This window comes from Zea mays, chromosome 8, assembly GCF_902167145.1.
Source record: "Zea mays cultivar B73 chromosome 8, Zm-B73-REFERENCE-NAM-5.0, whole genome shotgun sequence".
In the NCBI taxonomy this organism is placed as follows: domain Eukaryota; kingdom Viridiplantae; phylum Streptophyta; class Magnoliopsida; order Poales; family Poaceae; genus Zea; species Zea mays.
Window position 1 is genome coordinate 21556954 of NC_050103.1, and position 17917 is coordinate 21574870.

The following is a 17917-nucleotide window of genomic DNA, read 5'->3' on the forward strand; positions in this document are numbered from 1 at the left end:
CTTTGGTTGTGGGGCTGTTTTATTTGTGAGCTATCTGGAGGGCTAGGAATGATTGGTGCTTTAGGGATAAAACTTTGTATGATCCGACTAACGTGATTTTCATGTGCTGCTTTTGGTTAAAATCGTGGGCAATTCGACAGAAAAAGAAGGAAAAAAAGATGGTGGAATAAGGAGGCAGGCTTGTCAGAAGGATGGCATGCGACATGTTGTGTCGTGGCTTCGGCGGGAGACCGGTGGATCGTCGAATTTCTGGGATTTAGCCCCTTGCCTCTTGCTGATGGGGGTTCTTAGCTGGTAGCCTGTGCATGTGTCGAATGTTTCATTCTAGTATTTTGCGCCAGGGTGTGTCCCTTTTTGTGACTCCTCAGGAGTGTTGTTTTGTAATAAGTGATACCTAGACACACATTAGTTTGCTTCTGTTTGTGCGTTAGGTCGTTTCTTTCTCTACTGAGCGCGCTCGTTATTGCTTAGGACGTCTAGCGTAGCTTATGTGACTTGTCTCTTGTTGGCTAGCCTTGGGCGTCTATGCCGGTGGTTCTTGTAATGAACTTTTGTTGTCTATTTCCTAATTAAATAGGGTTATACCTTATTGTAAAAAAAAGTGATAGATGTGAGGAGCTGTAAAATACGGTGTTTGCATTTGGGATGTATAGAAATTTGTTCCTAGAGTTGGCAGCAGCAGGCACCGGTGCCCCACCCAACCCCCAGCAGCAGCACTACAGCCTCGTCGTTCCCTCGAGGTTAGTTCTCTATAGGGCCATGGCCAGCCAAGGTCTGCATGTCAACCAAAACGTACACGCGCACGGAATCCGTCTGAAAAATTCAAAACGGGGCTGCATGCATGCATGCCATCATTGCGCTCCGGCAATTCCTGCGGGCTCGGGAACGGCACGGAGCTGCTCTTTTTTCCTCGACGGAAGGCGATTGGAGGACAGGCGGAATGTACATCGGATGGACCAACCTGAGATGAAAACGGAACGGGTTGAAATCTCCCCCGGCGTCCCCACACACAACACACTATTAGCTTATTGCAAGCAGCAAGAACGGCAGCAGAGAGAGGTCACGGACGTGCGCGACGATCCGAAGAGCAGAGATCACAAAAGTGCTACGAAAAAAAACTAAAAATCAATCAATGATAACCTAATCAATAGTCCCTATTAGCAGCACCGATTGACTGATTGGCGTTGGTCTAGCTCTCTTACCACCTCCTTTGCAAGAAGAACACGTCGCGGCCCCGCTCGGCCGCCGCAGCGGCGTCCTCCTCCGACGCGCGCTGCTCGAACCGGCTGACGACGGCGGCCCGCAAGTCGCACGCGTCCGGCGCCTGCGCCTGCGCGCGGGCGTTGCACGGCTTGATGTGCGTGCCCGCGCCGCCGCCGGCGCCGCCCAGGCTCGCGCGGGCCTGCAGGACCACCACCTCGCTCAGCGGCACCCGCTTCCGTGCCGGCCGCTGCTTCGGCGCGCTCTGCGACCGGGACGACGACTTGGCCTCCGACGACTGCGTGCTCGACATGTACCCGGGGCAGCTGGGCGACGCGGCGAGGCAGCTGGCAGGGCCCCCGCAGAGGGTCTTTGCCGCCGGGGTCGGCGTCGGCGGCGCGCACCGGGGCGTGCACTGCGCCGTCGCCGGCCGGGGCTTCTCCGGCGTGCACCAGCCGTGGTCCGGGAAGTGGCGCGGCGTCGGCACCTCGATGCACGGGGGCAGGTGGTGGTGGTGCTGCTGCTGGCACGGCGGCGGCGGCGACGACACCGGTTGCGCGCACCACTCGTCCTCGGTGCGCAGCGACGGCGCGCGGGACCTGGGCCGCGCCGTGTCCATCTCCACGGTCTTGGGGCTCCGGTCGTACGACGCCGACTCGACGGCGACGCTTGCGGACAGGCGCCGGCCGCACGCCGCCACGCCGTGCTCGCTGCGCGCGTCGTCCGCGTGCCGCTCTTGCTGCCGGTCGACACAAGCGACGCGCCCACATGGACAACGGGTTTCCACTCGTTAGAGAGCAGCAGCAGTACCAAGCCAACATGCGAGGTCGGCAGTTGACTTACCAGCGAGAAGCGCGGGCGGGCGGGAGGGTGGTGGAGGCGCGGCTGGAGCGAGGGCAGGGCGCGGCCGCAGCGGGCGGCGCGGACGGTTGCCTGCGCGCGGACAAGCGCCTGCATGCTCTGCAGCGTCACCGTCGCCTGCCTCCGCACTAGGTAGCCGCGTACCAACGCCTGCAGCCTCACCAGCGCCTTGAGCGCTCGCAGCGCCTTCTTGGCCTGCAACGACACGGTTGGTCGGACGGGATGAGCCGGTTTCGCTTTGCGCGGAATTTGGATCGCAGGAAAGAAAACTAAGCACGTGATAAGTACAGGGGAGGGGCAAAAAAAAAAGAAGGAAGAATCTCTTGTGAGCAGTAATCAGACGAGGTGACTGTTGCATGGTCCCTGTGCTCTGCTGGGCCTGTGCATGTGTGTGGAGAGCGCGCCCACGCCCACGCCCACGCCACGGAAGAAGAGGAGATGAAGGGATCATCTATCAATCAAGAAGAGAAGAGAAAGCCATCTAGCCACTGACCAAGAAGCCTCTGAAGGCCGTCTGGATCTTGACGGCGGCGCCGGCGCGGCCGCGGGGATCCAAGTCCAACACGACCCCTCCGCCGCCGAAGGCCGGTCCCTGGCTGGTAAGGCGCACGACCTCGACGGCGGCCTGCGCGGCGGCCACGGCCGCGTCCGCCGCCGCCGCGGTGGCCGCGGCGACAGCGATGGCGTGCTTGCTCTGCCGCCGCCCCGTGTCGTCGTCGAGCGACCTGAGCCACGCGGCCTCAGCGATCGCCGCGCTGCCGGCGGCGCCCCGCACGAAACCCTCGGTCGCCGCGGCGGAGGCCTCGGCCGAGTCCCGCGACGGCCTCGCGAAGCTCCAGCGCTTCCTGTCCGCGGGGGCCGGCGCCGGGGAGGCCTGCCTCTCCTGGTCTTTCCTCCCGCCGCCAAGCAGGCTGCGGAACCACCTCGCCGCCTTGCCCATCGCCGGAATTCGCCTTGCGTGACCGAGCTGCAGTAGTAGAAGCAGCTGGAGTGTGGTGGTGAGTGGTGACGAGGGTTGGCAGCGGCCGGCCGGCCGGTGGCGTTAGAAAGGGGAGCTACCTAGGAGCCTGTGACAGCGAGTTTGAATAAAAAGCAGGGGAGGAGCGGGTTTGGAATAAAAAGGAAGGAAGCGGGGCCATTAGCGGACAAGAGCACCATATGTCCCGCCCGAGACGACGGGTCGGAGGGGAGGGGAGGGGACCCTACCCTCCTCCTCTCTCACACGCTGGCAGCTGAATATTCGTGTGTGTTTTAGGGCATGTACAGTGGAGAGACACCAAAACGGTTCTCCAAGCACAGGAGACAACTAAGAGACTCTATTGTACAATGGAGTGTCTATAAACGTAGTCTATTAATAAATACAGAATTAAATGTATTTGTATAGCATCAGATCGATAGAACAGACAACAAATTCGTACAGTGGGAAGTGAGGCGTCTGTTGTTACTTGGTTTACGAGCCAGAGACGTCTCTTCACGGAGAGACGGCTCTAAGATTATTTTGCAAATAACCCCCTAAAACACCTTAAGAGCCCCCACATTAAACACCACTGTACATGCCCTTAGTGCGACGTGTAACTGACTTGACTGATGCCCCTAGCAAGCAGCAACGCAAAGCTGCGCAATCCCAGGCACGAGCGAGATGGACGACGGCACTAAAGAAATGGCGTGAGCCGTCCCAAATCCAAGAGGTTTTTGATCGTGCGTGCGCCGTGGACGAGTTCAGAAAGCGCGCGGCAGGATCAGTTCAAAAGGCGCGGGAAAGGTGCTGCTGCTGATGTGTCCAATGGCAGCACTGACATCGGGGGCGAAGGCAGGATTTAAGGGCCTATTTAGGAATACAGTTTTAAAACATTATAGTTTTGAGATACTATAGTTTACAATTATACATGACACAAATATTATAATATTATTTCTACCATAGTAAAACTACAGTGTTGCTCAAAATCGTGATCTGTTTGGTTTTATTAGAAAAATAAAATATATGTAGAGAGAAAATAAGAAAACTGAGGTACTGGGTGGGGTTTCGAAAACTCTAAAAATATCATGGTTTTGGATAAACTATGGTATTTAAAACCGTGTTTTGCCTGTACAAATCAAACACCTTATGAGTTAATACTATATTATCATTAAATATTATAGCATTGTTTCAAAACCACAAAATACGACACTTCTAAATAGGGACTAAGGGTATTTTATATTATTTACATAGTAATTAGCTAAGAAAATTAATAGCTCATAAAATTAGAGGAGACATTGCCCCCTCAGCGCCTGACGTCACGAGTGTGATGGATCTCGGATGGACCGCGATGATAAGGCAGCGCGATAAGTATCCTGTCTGTAAAATAAATGCAGGTGTCGTGTTGTGAGGAATTAACCGGTGAATCCATAGTGATAAAGTTTAGCGCTACAATTTTAGCATGTGAAGATCTAAACAGAAGTACTAAGAGCATTTTCAATAACATGACCTGTAAAACTATCCTATAATTTAAAAATAAGTATATTTTATAAAATTTAGGAAATCCAGCATTAAAACAACAAATCTAGATTATAGAGTAGCCCACTACGATGTAGTATATTTGAGTCTCTTGAGAGGGTGCTCTATAATTTTTTGACTCAATTTTATGAGATGAGCCATTGTTGGAGTAATTTTTCCTGCGAAGAGCCCCTTATTTCAATTTTAGGCATTGTTGTAAATACTCTAAAATGTGCTTACTAAACTTTAGCACACAATAGCAGTTTAACTTATCAAGGTGTGCTAAACTTTAGCACCCTACTAAAGTTTAGCATATATATGGGATCCAAAAAGACCCTAAGTTTAATTAGGTACGTTCACTGTGTATTAATATTTACGATACTAAATAAATATCATCGCATCAATCATATTGTTTGTTTTAGGTAATCTTTGCTTGGAGATTAGAAACTAGCAGTACTAGTTTTTATATACCTAGTCAAACTTAAAATCAATTCAGCTTATTGGAATGCGAGACGTGCACCTATATATTTTGTTACTGATCATTGATCATGATGATGAAATACATATTGTGAATAAATAGATTTGTAGTAAGTTTAGGATGGATAAAGTATGACAGAGAAAAAGACTGTACTACACTTCATGATTGATTAATAAGAGCAGCTGCGCATTGTTCCGTGACATGCATGGTCTAATAATGTGCACGCATATAAGTACGTACAAAAAACTCGACACTGAATTGGAAGACGAGAGGACGTACACATAGGTGTACATTCGGGCCGTCCGGCCCGGCCCGGTCCAAGCCCGAAAAGGCCCGTAATGTTTGAATTTCGGGCCGGTCCGACCCGTTTGAATTTCAGGCCGTGCCGGGCCGGCCCATGGGCCTAGCCCTCGGCCCACGGCCCGGCCCGTAATTGCTTAAACGTGCCGGGCTCATTTCGGGCGGCCCGAAATTATAAAAGCCCGAAATTCACATTACGGCCCGAAATTCAATTTTAGGCCCGAAATTCAGTTTTTGGCCCAAAATTCACATTAGAGCCCTAAATTAAAAAAATAATAATAAAACAAATAAAAGATAAGACAAATAAATTTGAACAAAATCAAACTTAGTATTTGTATTAAAGTTACCACAGCTATGCAATGACTACCTCGTTTATAAATCATTTTGTTAGAAGGAAAAAGAGTATAACCAGCTCTATACAAAGTTCGTAAGTTCAGTTTATTGTCTAATATTCATAACAAAAGCAAAATTACATCACACACTCTAATTCAAAGCTACAAAGAACATCTAACTAGCATTATATCTAGCTTTGTGTTATTTATCAAGTATATGAAAGTGTGGGATGAAGTGTGGTTTTAATAAATATATGGGCCTTTTCGTGCCTCTATATGGGCCATTTCGTGCCTGCCTTAAACGGGCCGTGCTCGTGCCCGCCCATGGGCCGTGACCTCGGCCCAAACCTGACCCGATATAACGGACCGTGCCGGCCCGGCACTAAATTATTTCGGGTCGTGTCGTGCCTAGGCCGTGCTTTTTTTCCGTGCTTCGGGCCGGCCCACCAGGCCCAGCCCAAATGTACACCTATAGACGTACAGTACAGGAGACTTTGATAAAAAATAAATAAATAGGCTCAAGTGTAACACAGTACATGCAACCTGCGAGCTTGACTGTGGGCATATTGTATGTGTGTGTATGTATATACAGGGGCGGATATTGGGCCCGGGCCACCTGGGCCGTGGCCCGGGTCGTAGCCCAGAAACAATTTTATATATGTATAGAGTTTTGGCCCAAAAGAAATCTAAATGGGCCTAACACAAGGCATGCTTCCCAGCCGATGCGCTGTGCATCCGCGCGGCTGACGGCGCCGCCTCCAAGGCTTGGCTCTGGCTGCGACCTCCGGTGTCCGTCGTCTGCCCTCCGGCGTCCGTTCGTTGTCCGTCCGTCCCGTCCGCCGTTCGCCCTCCAGCGTCCGTGCTGTCGTGCGTCGTCCGCGCCCGGCGCCTCCGCGGTCCGCCGAATGCCCATGAGGCTGTGACCCATCCGGTCGTCCGCACGTCCGGTCCAGCGTGCAGGTCCCGAGGTCCGGCCAGGCGGGCCAGCTAGCCAACCGGCCAGGGGCAGCGTCGGGCGCCGCTCGCCCCTCGACGGCTCAGCCACGTCCAGTGCCCATTCGGCCAGCAAGTCCCAATCTGACAGTGGCAGTGGGCCAGTGGCAGTCGACCTCCCTGGCTCCCTCCAATTTCCAATTCTCCGTTACGTTTGATTTCCATCCACTGCTCCAAGCCTTCGAATCTCCAACAGTCCTACTAACTGTAAGCATCTTCTCATTTTCTTAGCTTCTTTTTTCTTTTGTTACTAGTGAACAACGAGCTAGATACTATATTGTTAAATGTTTCTGTGATGGTAGATTGACATAATGGATGGGAGGAATTGTTTGAGAAGGTAAAGACCTTTTATAATCAACATAACATTATTGTACCAAAGATGAATGATACAATTACTGTTCGAGGTCGCTCAAGGGGACATGGAGGTCAGTTAGTGACTTACTATCATCATTTCAAAAATGAGATCTTTATTGTTGTGTATGATCAAGTTATTGTGGAATTAAAAATTCGTTTTATTGAAAGATCTACTCAATTATTCAAATGCATTTCTTGTCTAGATCTAAGAAAAAGCTACCTCCATAAGGTTCAAGTGATATATTTTTGTGCTCACTCATATATTTTTGCATTAATTAGTTATATTGTCATGTTGTATCTCTCATTTTATATAAATATTTAACTTGCAATGTGTAGGTTCAAATTCACGTGCTAATGTTGATGAAGTTATTAGAGGCAGGGAAGGACCAAATCGTCTCTAATTAGGTACTTTTATATTTTTATCAAGTTTATTGTATTTTTAGATGCTAAATTGAAGTAAATACTATCTTAGTCTATGTTTGTGGTATATTTTGTTTTAGCGGTATTTAGCCGTATATTATATTAGGGGCTCTTTAAAGTAACCTTCAAGTTTTATAGTGGCCCGGGGCTTTAATTTTATAGAGCTTCGCCACTGTGTATATATACACAAAACAATCGCACATGTGCTTCTTTTGCGGTTCCTCCTCCCTGTTGAATAATTAGACAAATTCCATTATAAATTCCGAATATAAATCATGACCAAATCAGAAGAACTGAAATAACAAGCCAAATCAGATGATGCGTACTGATTAGACTTACTGATCGATGGCACGCGCCGGAATCAGCAGGGTCGACGATGTCGAAGTAGCGAAATCCGCAGGGTCGACGAGGTCAGCAGATCACGAGCAGTCGCGTGAAGACGCTTCCCAAAAACCTTATTCGCCCTCTCCCGGTGCAGGATCTAGAAGACGAATGGTTCCGGAGACCTGCTCTCCTGATCGCAGATGCACCTCTGCGGTCGGGACGAAGGGAACTAAAAGGCGGCTCAGCTATGAAGAGAGGCGAAAGCGAACTGGGATCTGGGATGATTTGGAGGCTGGCTGCCGGGCTCCTTTTATAGGGCCGAGTCCGCGACCCCCGTGCTTATCCGCCCACGAAAATCTCGCAATCAGTTGAGATTTTATAGCGATCGGTTAGGATAAGCGTAACAGCCAAGAAACCAAAAAATCAAACGGCAAAAGGTAGCCACAGGTGAGTAAGTATCAAAGAAGTCTTCTCCTTCTTTCTGAGTATAGCCTTTAGCCACAAGCCTAGCCTTGTACTTTTCAATTGTACCATCAGGCTTGAGCTTCTTTTTAAACACCCACTTACAACCCACAGGTTTGCATCCATAGGGTCGATCAGTGACTTCCCACGTACCATTTGAAAGAATGGAGTCCATCTCATTATGAACTGCTTCTTTCCAATCATCTGCATCTGGAGATGCAAATGCTTCTGCAATGGTAGTAGGAGTATCGTCCACAAGGTACACAATGAAATCATTACCAAAGGATTTTTCAACCCTTTGTCTCTTGCTCCTTTTAGGAGCATCATTGTCATCCTCCTCTAGGACAATTTCATGTGGTTGTTCAAAACTCTCAATAGGTGTATTATGTTCAGGAATTATCTCAGAAGAGTATCTAGAATTGCTATGAATGTCTTTCATTGGAAATATATGCTCAAAGAAAGTAGCATCACGTGATTCCATAATAGTATCAACATACACATCAGGAACTTCAGATTTAACTACTAAAAATCTATAAGCTATGCTACACGAAGCATATCCAAGAAAGACACAATCCACTGTCCTTGGACCAAGCTTGCGCTTTTTATTAATTGGTACATTGACTTTCGCCATGCACCCCAAGTGCGCAAGTATGAAAGTGATGGTTTTCTCCCAACCCACTTCTCATAAGGGGTTTTCTCTTCTTTGCCCATAGGAATTCTATTCAGAACATGACATGAAGTCAGGACTGCCTCCCCCCACCATGCCTTAGATAAACCACAAGTGTCTAACATGGCATTCACCAGGTCAGTCAACGTACGGTTTTTCCTTTCAGCAACCCCGTTTGACTCGGGTGAATAGGGAGGAGTCCTCTCATGAATAATGCCATGTTCTACACAGAAATCATCAAAGACTTTGGGAAAGAACTCGCCACCACGATCTGATCTAAGACGTTTGATCTTTCTCTCTAGTTGGTTTTCAACCTCAGCCTTATAGATTTTAAAGTAGTCTAAAGCCTCATCTTTAGTTTTTAGCAAGTATACATAGCAAAATCTAGACGCATCATCAATCAATGTCATGAAGTATCTCTTACCACCTTTTGTCAACACACCATTCATCTCACAAAGATCAGAATGTATGAGTTCTAGTGGTGCCAGGTGTCTCTCCTCAGCAGCCTTATGAGGCTTTCGAGGTTGCTTCGACTGCACACAACTATGGCACTTAGAACCTTTGACTATGGTGATATTCGGAATTAAACTCATGGTTGCAAGCCGAGACATAGAGCCAAAATTAATATGACACAAACGAGAATGCCAAATACTCGCAAGATCATCAACATTAGCACAAATATGGTTTACAGACTTATTATTGAAATCTAACAAAGAAAAGCGGAACAAGCCTCCGCAATCATAGCCTTTACCAATAAATTGTCCAGACTTGGACACAACTAATTTATTGGACTCCAAAACTACCTTGAACCCATCTCTACATAGAAGGGTTCCGCTAACGAGATTCTTGTGTATAGAAGGGACATGATGCACGTTCTTCAGCTGCACGATCTTTCCCGAAGTAAACTTCAGATCCACCGTGCCAGTGCCATGAACAGAAGCATGTGACCCATTCCCCATTAGCACGGAAGAATCCCGGGCGCCCTGATAAGAAGAGAACAAGTTAATGTCAGAACACACATGAACATTAGCACCAGTATCAAGCCACCAACTAGGTGATTGAAATACTGAGAAGATGAAAGGTAGATTACCATACCCTTTGTCTTCCTCATTGCTAGCGATCACTGTGTTGACATTGCCCTTTTTGCCACGACGATCCGCTCGATCAGGACAATCCTTGGCAAAATGACCCGCCTCGCCACATGCGAAACATGTCAATTCAGCCTTGTTCTTCTTCTTCTTGAAGTTGGTAGTTTTATTGGGCTTGTTAGATTTTGGCTTCCCTTTGCCCTTGTTGTGGTTCTTCTGAACCATGTTGGCGCTGGAGTGGCCCTCGCCTCCTTTAGATCCCGTGTCCTTAGCCCGAGCTTTCTCCTCAACATCCAGAGACGCTATCAGATTTTCAACTGATATCTCCTGTCTCTTATGTTTCAGAGCTGTGGCGAAGTTCCTCCATGTAGAAGGCAACTTTGCAATAATGCACCCAGTCACAAATCGATCAGGAAGGACTATCTTAAGGTGGTCGAGCTCCTTGGCTATACACTGTATTTCATGAGCTTGCTCTACAATAGAGCGATTATCAACCATCTTATAATCATGAAAGCTCTCCATGATATACAGGTCACTGCCAGCATCTGATGCACCATACTTAGTAGTAAGTGCATCCCACAACTCTTTCCCGTCTGTGTACTGCATATTCGCATCAACCAGACGGTCAACAAGGGCGCTAAGAACGGCTCCCGTGAACATAGTATTGGCATGGTCGTACTCTTTCTCCTGTTCAGGAGTCAGTGGACCCTCAGGTCTGCCTTTACTAACATGGAAGACATTCATAGCAGTAAGCCAGAGCGTGGCCTTGACTTGCCATCTCTTAAAGTGCATACCATTAAACTTTTCTGGCTTCAGCGCGTCGGCAAAAGCAGCCATAGAAAAACTAGGAAATTGTCTACAATAAGGTTTTTGGATTGTTGAATAATTAGACAAATTCCATTCTAAATTCCGAATATAAATCATGACCAAATCAGAAGAACTGAAATAACAAGCCAAATCAGATGATGCGTACTGATTAGACTTACTGATCGATGGCACGCGCCGGAATCAGCAGGGTCGACGATGTCGAAGTAGCGAAATCAGCAGGGTCGACGAGGTCAGCAGATCACGAGCAGTCGCGTGAAGACGCTTCCCAAAAACCTTATTCGCCCTCTCCCGGTGCAGGATCTAGAAGACGAATGGTTCCAGAGACCTGCTCTCCTGATCGCAGATGCACCTCTGCGGTCGGGACGAAGGGAACTAAAAGGCGGCTCAGCTATGAAGAGAGGCGAAAGCGAACTGGGATCTGGGATGATTTGGAGGCTGGCTGCCGGGCTCCTTTTATAGGGCCGAGTCCGCGACCCCGTGCTTATCCGCCCACGAAAATCTCGCAATCAGTTGAGATTTTATAGCGATCGGTTAGGATAAGCGTAACAGCCAAGAAACCAAAAAATCAAACGGCAAAAGGTAGCCACGCCCCCGCAAGGCGAGGGGCCGGATTTCAGCGGACCATTCACGCGCATGTCGTGCGCCCCGCTCCGGCGAGGCGAGCGAGCGCGCGCGCGCGTGTGGCTCTCCACACTCTCTCCTCTCATCCATGACTTGGTGAGTGAGTGTGGCTTCCATATTTAAGTTAGCTCTACTCCACAAGAGCTAGCAATATGGTGCTATTGGTTCCACCTATCCCTTTGCCATCCACTTATATGGGCTTTTGAGATTTTCCTGGGATTTATTAGAAATTCTTAATTGGGCCAAGCCCATAAATCCTAACACTCCCCTCCTGGGCGACGGCCGGATCGCAACGAGACAAGCGGTAGTTACGTACAGTACCAGATACGCTGCAGCGTATCGCCGCCGGGGCAGGCAACAAGCGGCTCGTCTGTCGTCTGCTCTCCGATTCAGATCCCCGCCGGCTCGCTTTGACTTGTGAACGAAGCTGCAGGCAGATGGTATCGTACTCGTACCTCTACCTCAGGTGGTGTATGGGTTGGAAAAGCACGTAGCTGCTTCGCTGTAGCAGTAGGGGGCTGGGGCTGGGCTGGGCAGCCTGTGGGCACTGGGCAGCCACTGCCCACTGTCCTGCCAAGCAAAGCAACACAGCCGCGATGATGGCGCAAAAGGAGAAGGATCTCTGCGTGGACGTCACCCAGATAGAGGCGCGGGGGTGCACAGCACAGTACCAGAACCCCGCTTTGTTAGAAAGAGCGCAGCAGGCGAGGAGGAACAACAGGCCAGCACCGCGATCCGCCGGGATGCGCCGCCGTGCAACTGATCGCCACCCTGTGCTTGATTTGAGCATGGCATGGTAGCATATAAGCCACGGGATTTGGACCGGAGCTAGCAGCCGGCCGAGCACGGGCAGGACTATAGCGGTACACAATACAAAGGGACCTGGGCCCAGCCCAATCATGCGAATTTGAACCCGCAGCCATCCCCACAGGGTCCGGCCTGCCTCGCTTTTTGGACGGGTCTGGGCTGGGTTCCCACTTCCCAGCGTGCGGCAGTGTACGTGCACGCCGTACGCCGGCCGAGGAGGAGGAGCAGCGGCTGAATGCCCGCGCCACCAACCAGTGCACCGGTCAACCTGGGTGCTCTGCTGGCCGCTCCCGCGGGAGGAGGTGCGCGCGCGCATCGGGTCGGGTCCGCATGTGCAGAATCTACCACACGTCCAAAACGGATGAGCCACAACGTCGCTCGTTCGTGGCGTCCTCATCCTCAAGCTCTGCCTAGCCGCTGCTGTGACTGTGAGCGCAACCACACGCTCAAGGGGTGCGCTGCCAGTGAGAAAACCTGACACGAAGGGGATTGCAAGAAAGCAACGCTGCTGAGCACACCCGTCTCTTCTAGGAGAACGAAGCACAGCTGCTTCCCACACCAAGACCGTCGGATAAAGCTGAAACGAGATGACGCCGCGCCTCGCAAAAGTTTTAGCAATCCACAACAAAATTGCTCCTGGTGTACCAAAACCAAAAACAAAACGGAACGAAGGGGACTGTGGACCTCTCAACAGCACCAAAGGATAAGCTCGGGGATTGAACCTCACAACACGACAGCAACAACAAGGCCTAGATTAAGGCCGGGGACCTCAACGCCGGCCCCCGTTCTTGATTCTTCTCGTCATCTTACATGAACACATGGACGGTGGCACGGTGGCACCAACAGAACTCTCTATACCTATACTGATACTGTGGTACACTGGTACTGCCGCCCTCCACCCAGTGTTATTGCAGGATACACGTCGTACGTACTGATCGCTGAGACAGAGAGAGGAGAGGGCAGTCCTCTGATCAGGCCTTGCTGTCGTCGTAGGATTTCAGATCCGCGTGAGTGTCCTTGTAGCGCTGGGACAGGTACGCGGAGCAGGTGATCGGAGGGAACCTGGGCAGTGGAGATATATACAACGCAGCTGTAAAGATTCGGAATTTGACAGAGAACATAATATATATATGTATCCTGATGAATGGCAGATGGCTAGCATCTGCCTGGCTCCAGCCATCCGATCGAGGATGCCTGATAGAGCTTACTTTGGAGGATTTGATTCGGACTTGCAGGTCGGCAGGCACTCCACCACGCAGTCGTGGCTTGGTTCCACGAAGTAGGCTATCTGTTCAAGACAAGGCGAGAACACCCCGCCGCCACTGAGATCAGTTAGTTCAGAGCATTATCACCAGCCAGATATATGCTTCCGTCCAGCGGCAGCTGGAACAGGGAAACGACTCAAGGACTGGTGCTTTTCGTCTTCTTGCCAAGAGACTTTCAGGTTACAACAGTAATATGCATAGCTAAGGCAGTTTACCAACTCAAGATGAACGGACGTTACGAAACTTACCGAGTAGCGTTCTCGCCCATCTAGGACCACTCGATGTAAGGTTGACCTACACGTGCGAGAAAACACTGTGTTACTAACATGAGAAAGCAGTTGACACTATTTGATCCAGATCCCAGTAAGAACTAAGTACAAACTTGTTCATCGTAACAGAGAGGCAGGTTGTCCTACCTGAAAACGCCGTTACTCCACCTTTCGAGCATGTCGCCAAGGTTGACGATAAATCCGCTGAAAACGCAAGGTCAAACATGTCACGAGATTCGATTACCACGGCAAACTCCCTTCATGCCTTTGCTTCCCGAACGCGTGACTCGGTGCAATCATAAACTAATTCAGATTACTAGGCTTTACCCTTTCAACGGAGCTACGTATTCCCACAGTTGAGGCTGAGCGTTCTTGTCCTTGCATATCTGCAGGAATCCAAACGAGTGAAACCCCCGGCTGAAACAGATCCGAATAAAACCGCCAGAGAAGGCATCGGTTCAAGGTGTATTACTTGGAGCCCAACTACATCATCGGTTGCCAGGAGAGTTATCAGGCCGTAGTCTGAATGGGCGCCCGCTCCGTAAACACCCTTTGCAGGATCTGACACCTTACCTGGCGATAGAAAGAACATCAAACGACAGGACTCGTCATGTTCCTTGCGGGGTAAAATACCCGTCTGACACGAAGGCATGACCTGTTTCTTGTCCACCTTCGTAGTGCAGGAGCCTTAGCGTGGCTATGGACTCGCCAAGCATTTCAGGTCTATCGAAGAAGTCCACGTCTAGATCTAGAGCAAGAGCGATGATCCTTGCGACTGATTTTGCTACTATCCTGAAAATTTATAGAATACAGATCAGAACAGCAAAAGCTCTGGCCCAAGAAACTGTAAACTTCGTTACCATACTTCAGTTGTCTAGATATGAGCAGATTTGTAACATCATGGATCATCAAAGATCCACTTTATCAAATTTAGAACCTAAATTATAACCAATTATTATTATAGGTGTGCTTCTATATGAAGTATCGTTTTCAAGTCAAGGAAAAATGAACTCACAATGCCTCCCTGTGATATTGCTCCATCACTTCTCTCCATTTTGGTAGTACTTCTGAAAGGAACGATGTGGAAAGTATATATAAAAAACAGAAGAAAAAAACAATGTAATGTCATGATAATCACCAAATTAATTGATAAAGGAAACAGAATTAAAATCATGATACCGGAGCAAACAAGGATATACTGTTATTGACAAAAACCCAATAAATAAGAGCTGGACTATAAAGAATCTACAGTTATTCACCACCTTTCAAACATTCGTTAAACGAATGTAAGAACAAAAATGAATGATTCTTGAATAGAAAAACTTTATTCATGAGTCATCTAGTTTTGTAAATGGTATCTCTACGAACAGGAAAGAGCTTTACCTTTAGAAGGCCACTGATTTGGACCATAAAATGGCCTGTTTGCTTCTGGATCATCTGCAGGTACCTCAACTCCAATATAATATCCTTCCTTGTAGTCACCTGAAACAGATTATAGAGATGATAATAAGAATGTGTAAAATATGGAACCAAAAATAGCACAACCATAAGCGAAGGACATCCAGGATTCCAGAATAAAGTGTGGTTTTCAGTTTCTCAGTGCAGTTGCCCTTAGATTTTTTTAATGTCCTATCCTTTGAATTTAATACTGTAATAACTTGACAAGATTTTTCATCACTAGCAGCTCTCTACCATAGATGGCCCATGAAAAAACTAGATTTATGTGCAGCAACAACCGTGGAGTTTGAATAACTTACCATTAACTTGATTTTCAGGATCAAGAATTTCATCTAGCATGGGTGTGTACCCTCTATTCTTCTCGTCTCGGAGAAGCTTCATTTTCTCACTATGAGGAAGGTCAAAGAACTTCTTGCTCTGGGCAAAAACTTCATCCATGAACTCTTGGCTTATCCCATGATCCACAACATAGAAGAAGCCTGAATCCAGGCATGCCTACCAAATAAAAACATTGTTTTCAGGAAGAAGAGTATGATACAGAGCTTTTTTACGAACAGAGCCAACAAAGATTTGAGCTGTCAAACATGGAAACTTCAATATCATGCACACTAGATTTTTAGTGGTTCAAGACTAAATTATAGACAGTCAAGAGGCAACAAACTGAATGAAGTGTGGCTCGGGAAACAACTATCAGAAAATCTAGAAAAGAAACAAGCAGATGCATGCCATACATCACTGCCTTACTATATACCAATTCCAAAATAACATGCAAAAACCGAAAAATGGTAACATGCATTTACATGGATTGTGCCATAGAGGCAAGATGTACTTTTGGCATAATCAAGGAAATAAAAATGTACACTAAGACAAATAAATTATCCAAGTTGATAAGGATCCACCTAATAAAGAGAACCAATTATACCCAAATATTTTCGGGGGCAAAGTTGCTGCCTTTTCTGCTGACGAACCTAACAATAGAGATCTAAAGAAATTGCAAGATGGCAGGTTAGCAGGTCACACTCGTCAGCACAATATAAACGAACCTTTAGTTTCCAAAGGGATGAGATTTGAAGGTACAATTAACTAATTAAGTAATATACTAGATGAAAGCAACAGGTGAGCGATGGTAGTGCAACTAGTGTAATATATTGGAGATTTGGACAAGAGTGAAATACATGTTCTTGTGGAGCATGTGCACTGATAGTAAACCAATTCTATTAACCTGCCTTACGACTAGCGAAATAAATAAATAAATAAATAACAGACATAAGAACAATCAGGCTCCTACCCTCCTACCTTATGAAAAGAAACAAGATTCCCGAGAAAGGAAGTTCCAAGCCCTCTGCTATTCAGACAATCAGACACTTGTGTCGACCAAACTTGCGGAAATCAAGAAAGAACCGCGGACCTGCTTGAGGAGCGCCACTGATTTCTGGACGTTCGGGTCCGCCAGGCTGATGCAATTCAGGTTAGTCCTCGAGATCGGGCTCTCCATGCTCTGTGCGCTTCTGTTTCCCTCCGAGGCTCTGATCTCTCTTGGATTTACCGCTCTTCTATTGCTCCCGCCGCCGGCGCCGCCTACCCTTCTCTCTGGTAGCCGCCTACGCTCAGGCTCAGGCAGAGCAGGAGTTGCCGGATTGGAATGGTCTGGCGAGACAATTTATAGGGTGGACGAGTCTGGAGACGAAGGTTGGTCGAAAAAGGTTGCAAAAGGGAAAAAGGTTAAAGCCAAGACGAGAAGTCCGATAGCGCATTGGCACAGGGACCCAATCTCTTGGTGGCCACCAGGTGCCTGGGTCTTTGGACCAAGAAAAACAAATCACTTCGTTGTATTCTACTGGCATTTCCTACTCCATTTGGGTCTGAAAGTAACATTAAATTAGGAACAAAAATAGGCATTAGATTCCATAAGTTGAAAATAAATATTAACGGTTAAACTTAGATCAGATTAGTGATATTTGTCGTAAAAAAGTAAAGTAAAAATGACATGCCTGTGATTTAACATTTTAGGAATTTCTACCTTTGCTTAACACTTTATTTATGCTTTAGCTTTACTTGCCGATAGAATATCCCCAACTCAACAATGGGCGGGTCATATTGCACGCAACCAAATTTTCTATCTTTTTTTTTGCGGGTGGTGAATATGAATGCTCATGCAAAATAATTATTTATGCATTTTTATCTGAGGGAATCAAATCTAGTCAGCTATATTCGACGGGCCACTCACATCTCAGAGCAGCCAATTTTTCTTAAAATTCTGTTCCCCAAAAAAGACCGGTAGGGAAGATGGTTGTTTAGTTTTTCTCGTGTCACTTGTATAATCTAAGGGAATATATTTTGTGCATATGGTACATATGGTACATACATTAAATTATAATTGTCCATATCCGTATATTTTAAAAAGAAAACCCTCCACCATTATCCACCATCACTTCTATCATGTTTGTAGAGTATTTTTTGCAAAGTATATAGGACAACAAGGACGTTAAATCTAACATAGACAATCATGGTTTAATATGTGCACTAGATATATTTTCCATAATATAAAGTGTCTTCTTTTTTATACAGTTGATTTTTTATTTAGGGTGATAAAATCATTGTTAGATTAGATAGCCATTTAGCGTATTTAGGTCTCATTGGGCAACAATCTCCTTGCTCCACTCCACGAGATAAGCCATGAAGTGCTATCAAGCGATGTCACTCCACTGCTCTTGGTG

The 17917-nt window shown here is 47.5% G+C and overlaps 2 protein-coding genes across 7 annotated transcripts; both read right to left on the reverse strand.

Moving 5' to 3' along the window:
* Positions 1-967: 967 nt before the first annotated feature.
* Positions 968-3331, reverse strand: LOC103634918 (protein IQ-DOMAIN 14). Its single transcript, XM_008657487.3, has 3 exons — positions 2555-3331; positions 2044-2256; positions 968-1939 (listed from the first exon to the last, which is right to left on the reverse strand). Exons 1-3 carry the CDS (start codon positions 2999-3001, stop codon positions 1199-1201), a joined length of 1401 nt encoding a protein of 466 aa, XP_008655709.1. The 5' UTR covers positions 3002-3331; the 3' UTR covers positions 968-1198.
* Positions 3332-12850: 9519 nt separating this feature from the next.
* LOC100192575 (iron ion binding protein) lies at positions 12851-16983 on the reverse strand. Of its 6 annotated transcripts, none has more exons than XM_035961276.1 (12): positions 16609-16831; positions 16497-16542; positions 15500-15695; positions 15126-15224; positions 14758-14809; positions 14413-14534; positions 14215-14315; positions 14070-14128; positions 13890-13946; positions 13722-13767; positions 13417-13496; positions 12851-13270 (listed from the first exon to the last, which is right to left on the reverse strand). In XM_035961276.1, the coding sequence occupies exons 3-12, from the start codon at positions 15636-15638 to the stop codon at positions 13180-13182; spliced, it is 846 nt and encodes a 281-aa protein (XP_035817169.1). In that variant the 5' UTR covers positions 15639-15695; positions 16497-16542; positions 16609-16831; the 3' UTR covers positions 12851-13179. The 6 variants fall into 6 exon arrangements, 4 of the variants coding, with proteins under 4 accessions (XP_035817169.1, XP_035817167.1, NP_001131262.1 ...); XM_035961274.1 differs by having other exon boundaries at positions 14398-14534; XR_004851736.1 differs by lacking the exon at positions 16497-16542 and having other exon boundaries at positions 13417-13530; positions 16609-16983.
* Positions 16984-17917: the final 934 nt, after the last annotated feature.

What these genes read in the sequence shown, in the direction of transcription:
- LOC103634918 (XM_008657487.3), bottom strand. Translation starts at nt 3,001, where the DNA reads ATGGGCAAGGCGGCGAGGTGGTTCCGCAGCCTGCTTGGCGGCGGGAGG. An exon ending in CGGCCTTCAGAGGCTTCTTG is followed by an intron (nt 2,257 to 2,554) that starts GTCAGTGGCTAG and finishes GTGTCGTTGCAG; the next exon opens with GCCAAGAAGGCGCTGCGAGC. An exon ending in CCCGCCCGCGCTTCTCGCTG is followed by an intron (nt 1,940 to 2,043) that starts GTAAGTCAACTG and finishes GTCGACCGGCAG; the next exon opens with CAAGAGCGGCACGCGGACGA.
- LOC100192575 (NM_001137790.1), bottom strand. Translation starts at nt 16,695, where the DNA reads ATGGAGAGCCCGATCTCGAGGACTAACCTGAATTGCATCAGCCTGGCG. An exon ending in CAGTGGCGCTCCTCAAGCAG is followed by an intron (nt 15,696 to 16,608) that starts GTCCGCGGTTCT and finishes TTTATTTGGTAG; the next exon opens with GCATGCCTGGATTCAGGCTT. An exon ending in ATGATGTAGTTGGGCTCCAA is followed by an intron (nt 14,129 to 14,214) that starts GTAATACACCTT and finishes GGATTCCTGCAG; the next exon opens with ATATGCAAGGACAAGAACGC.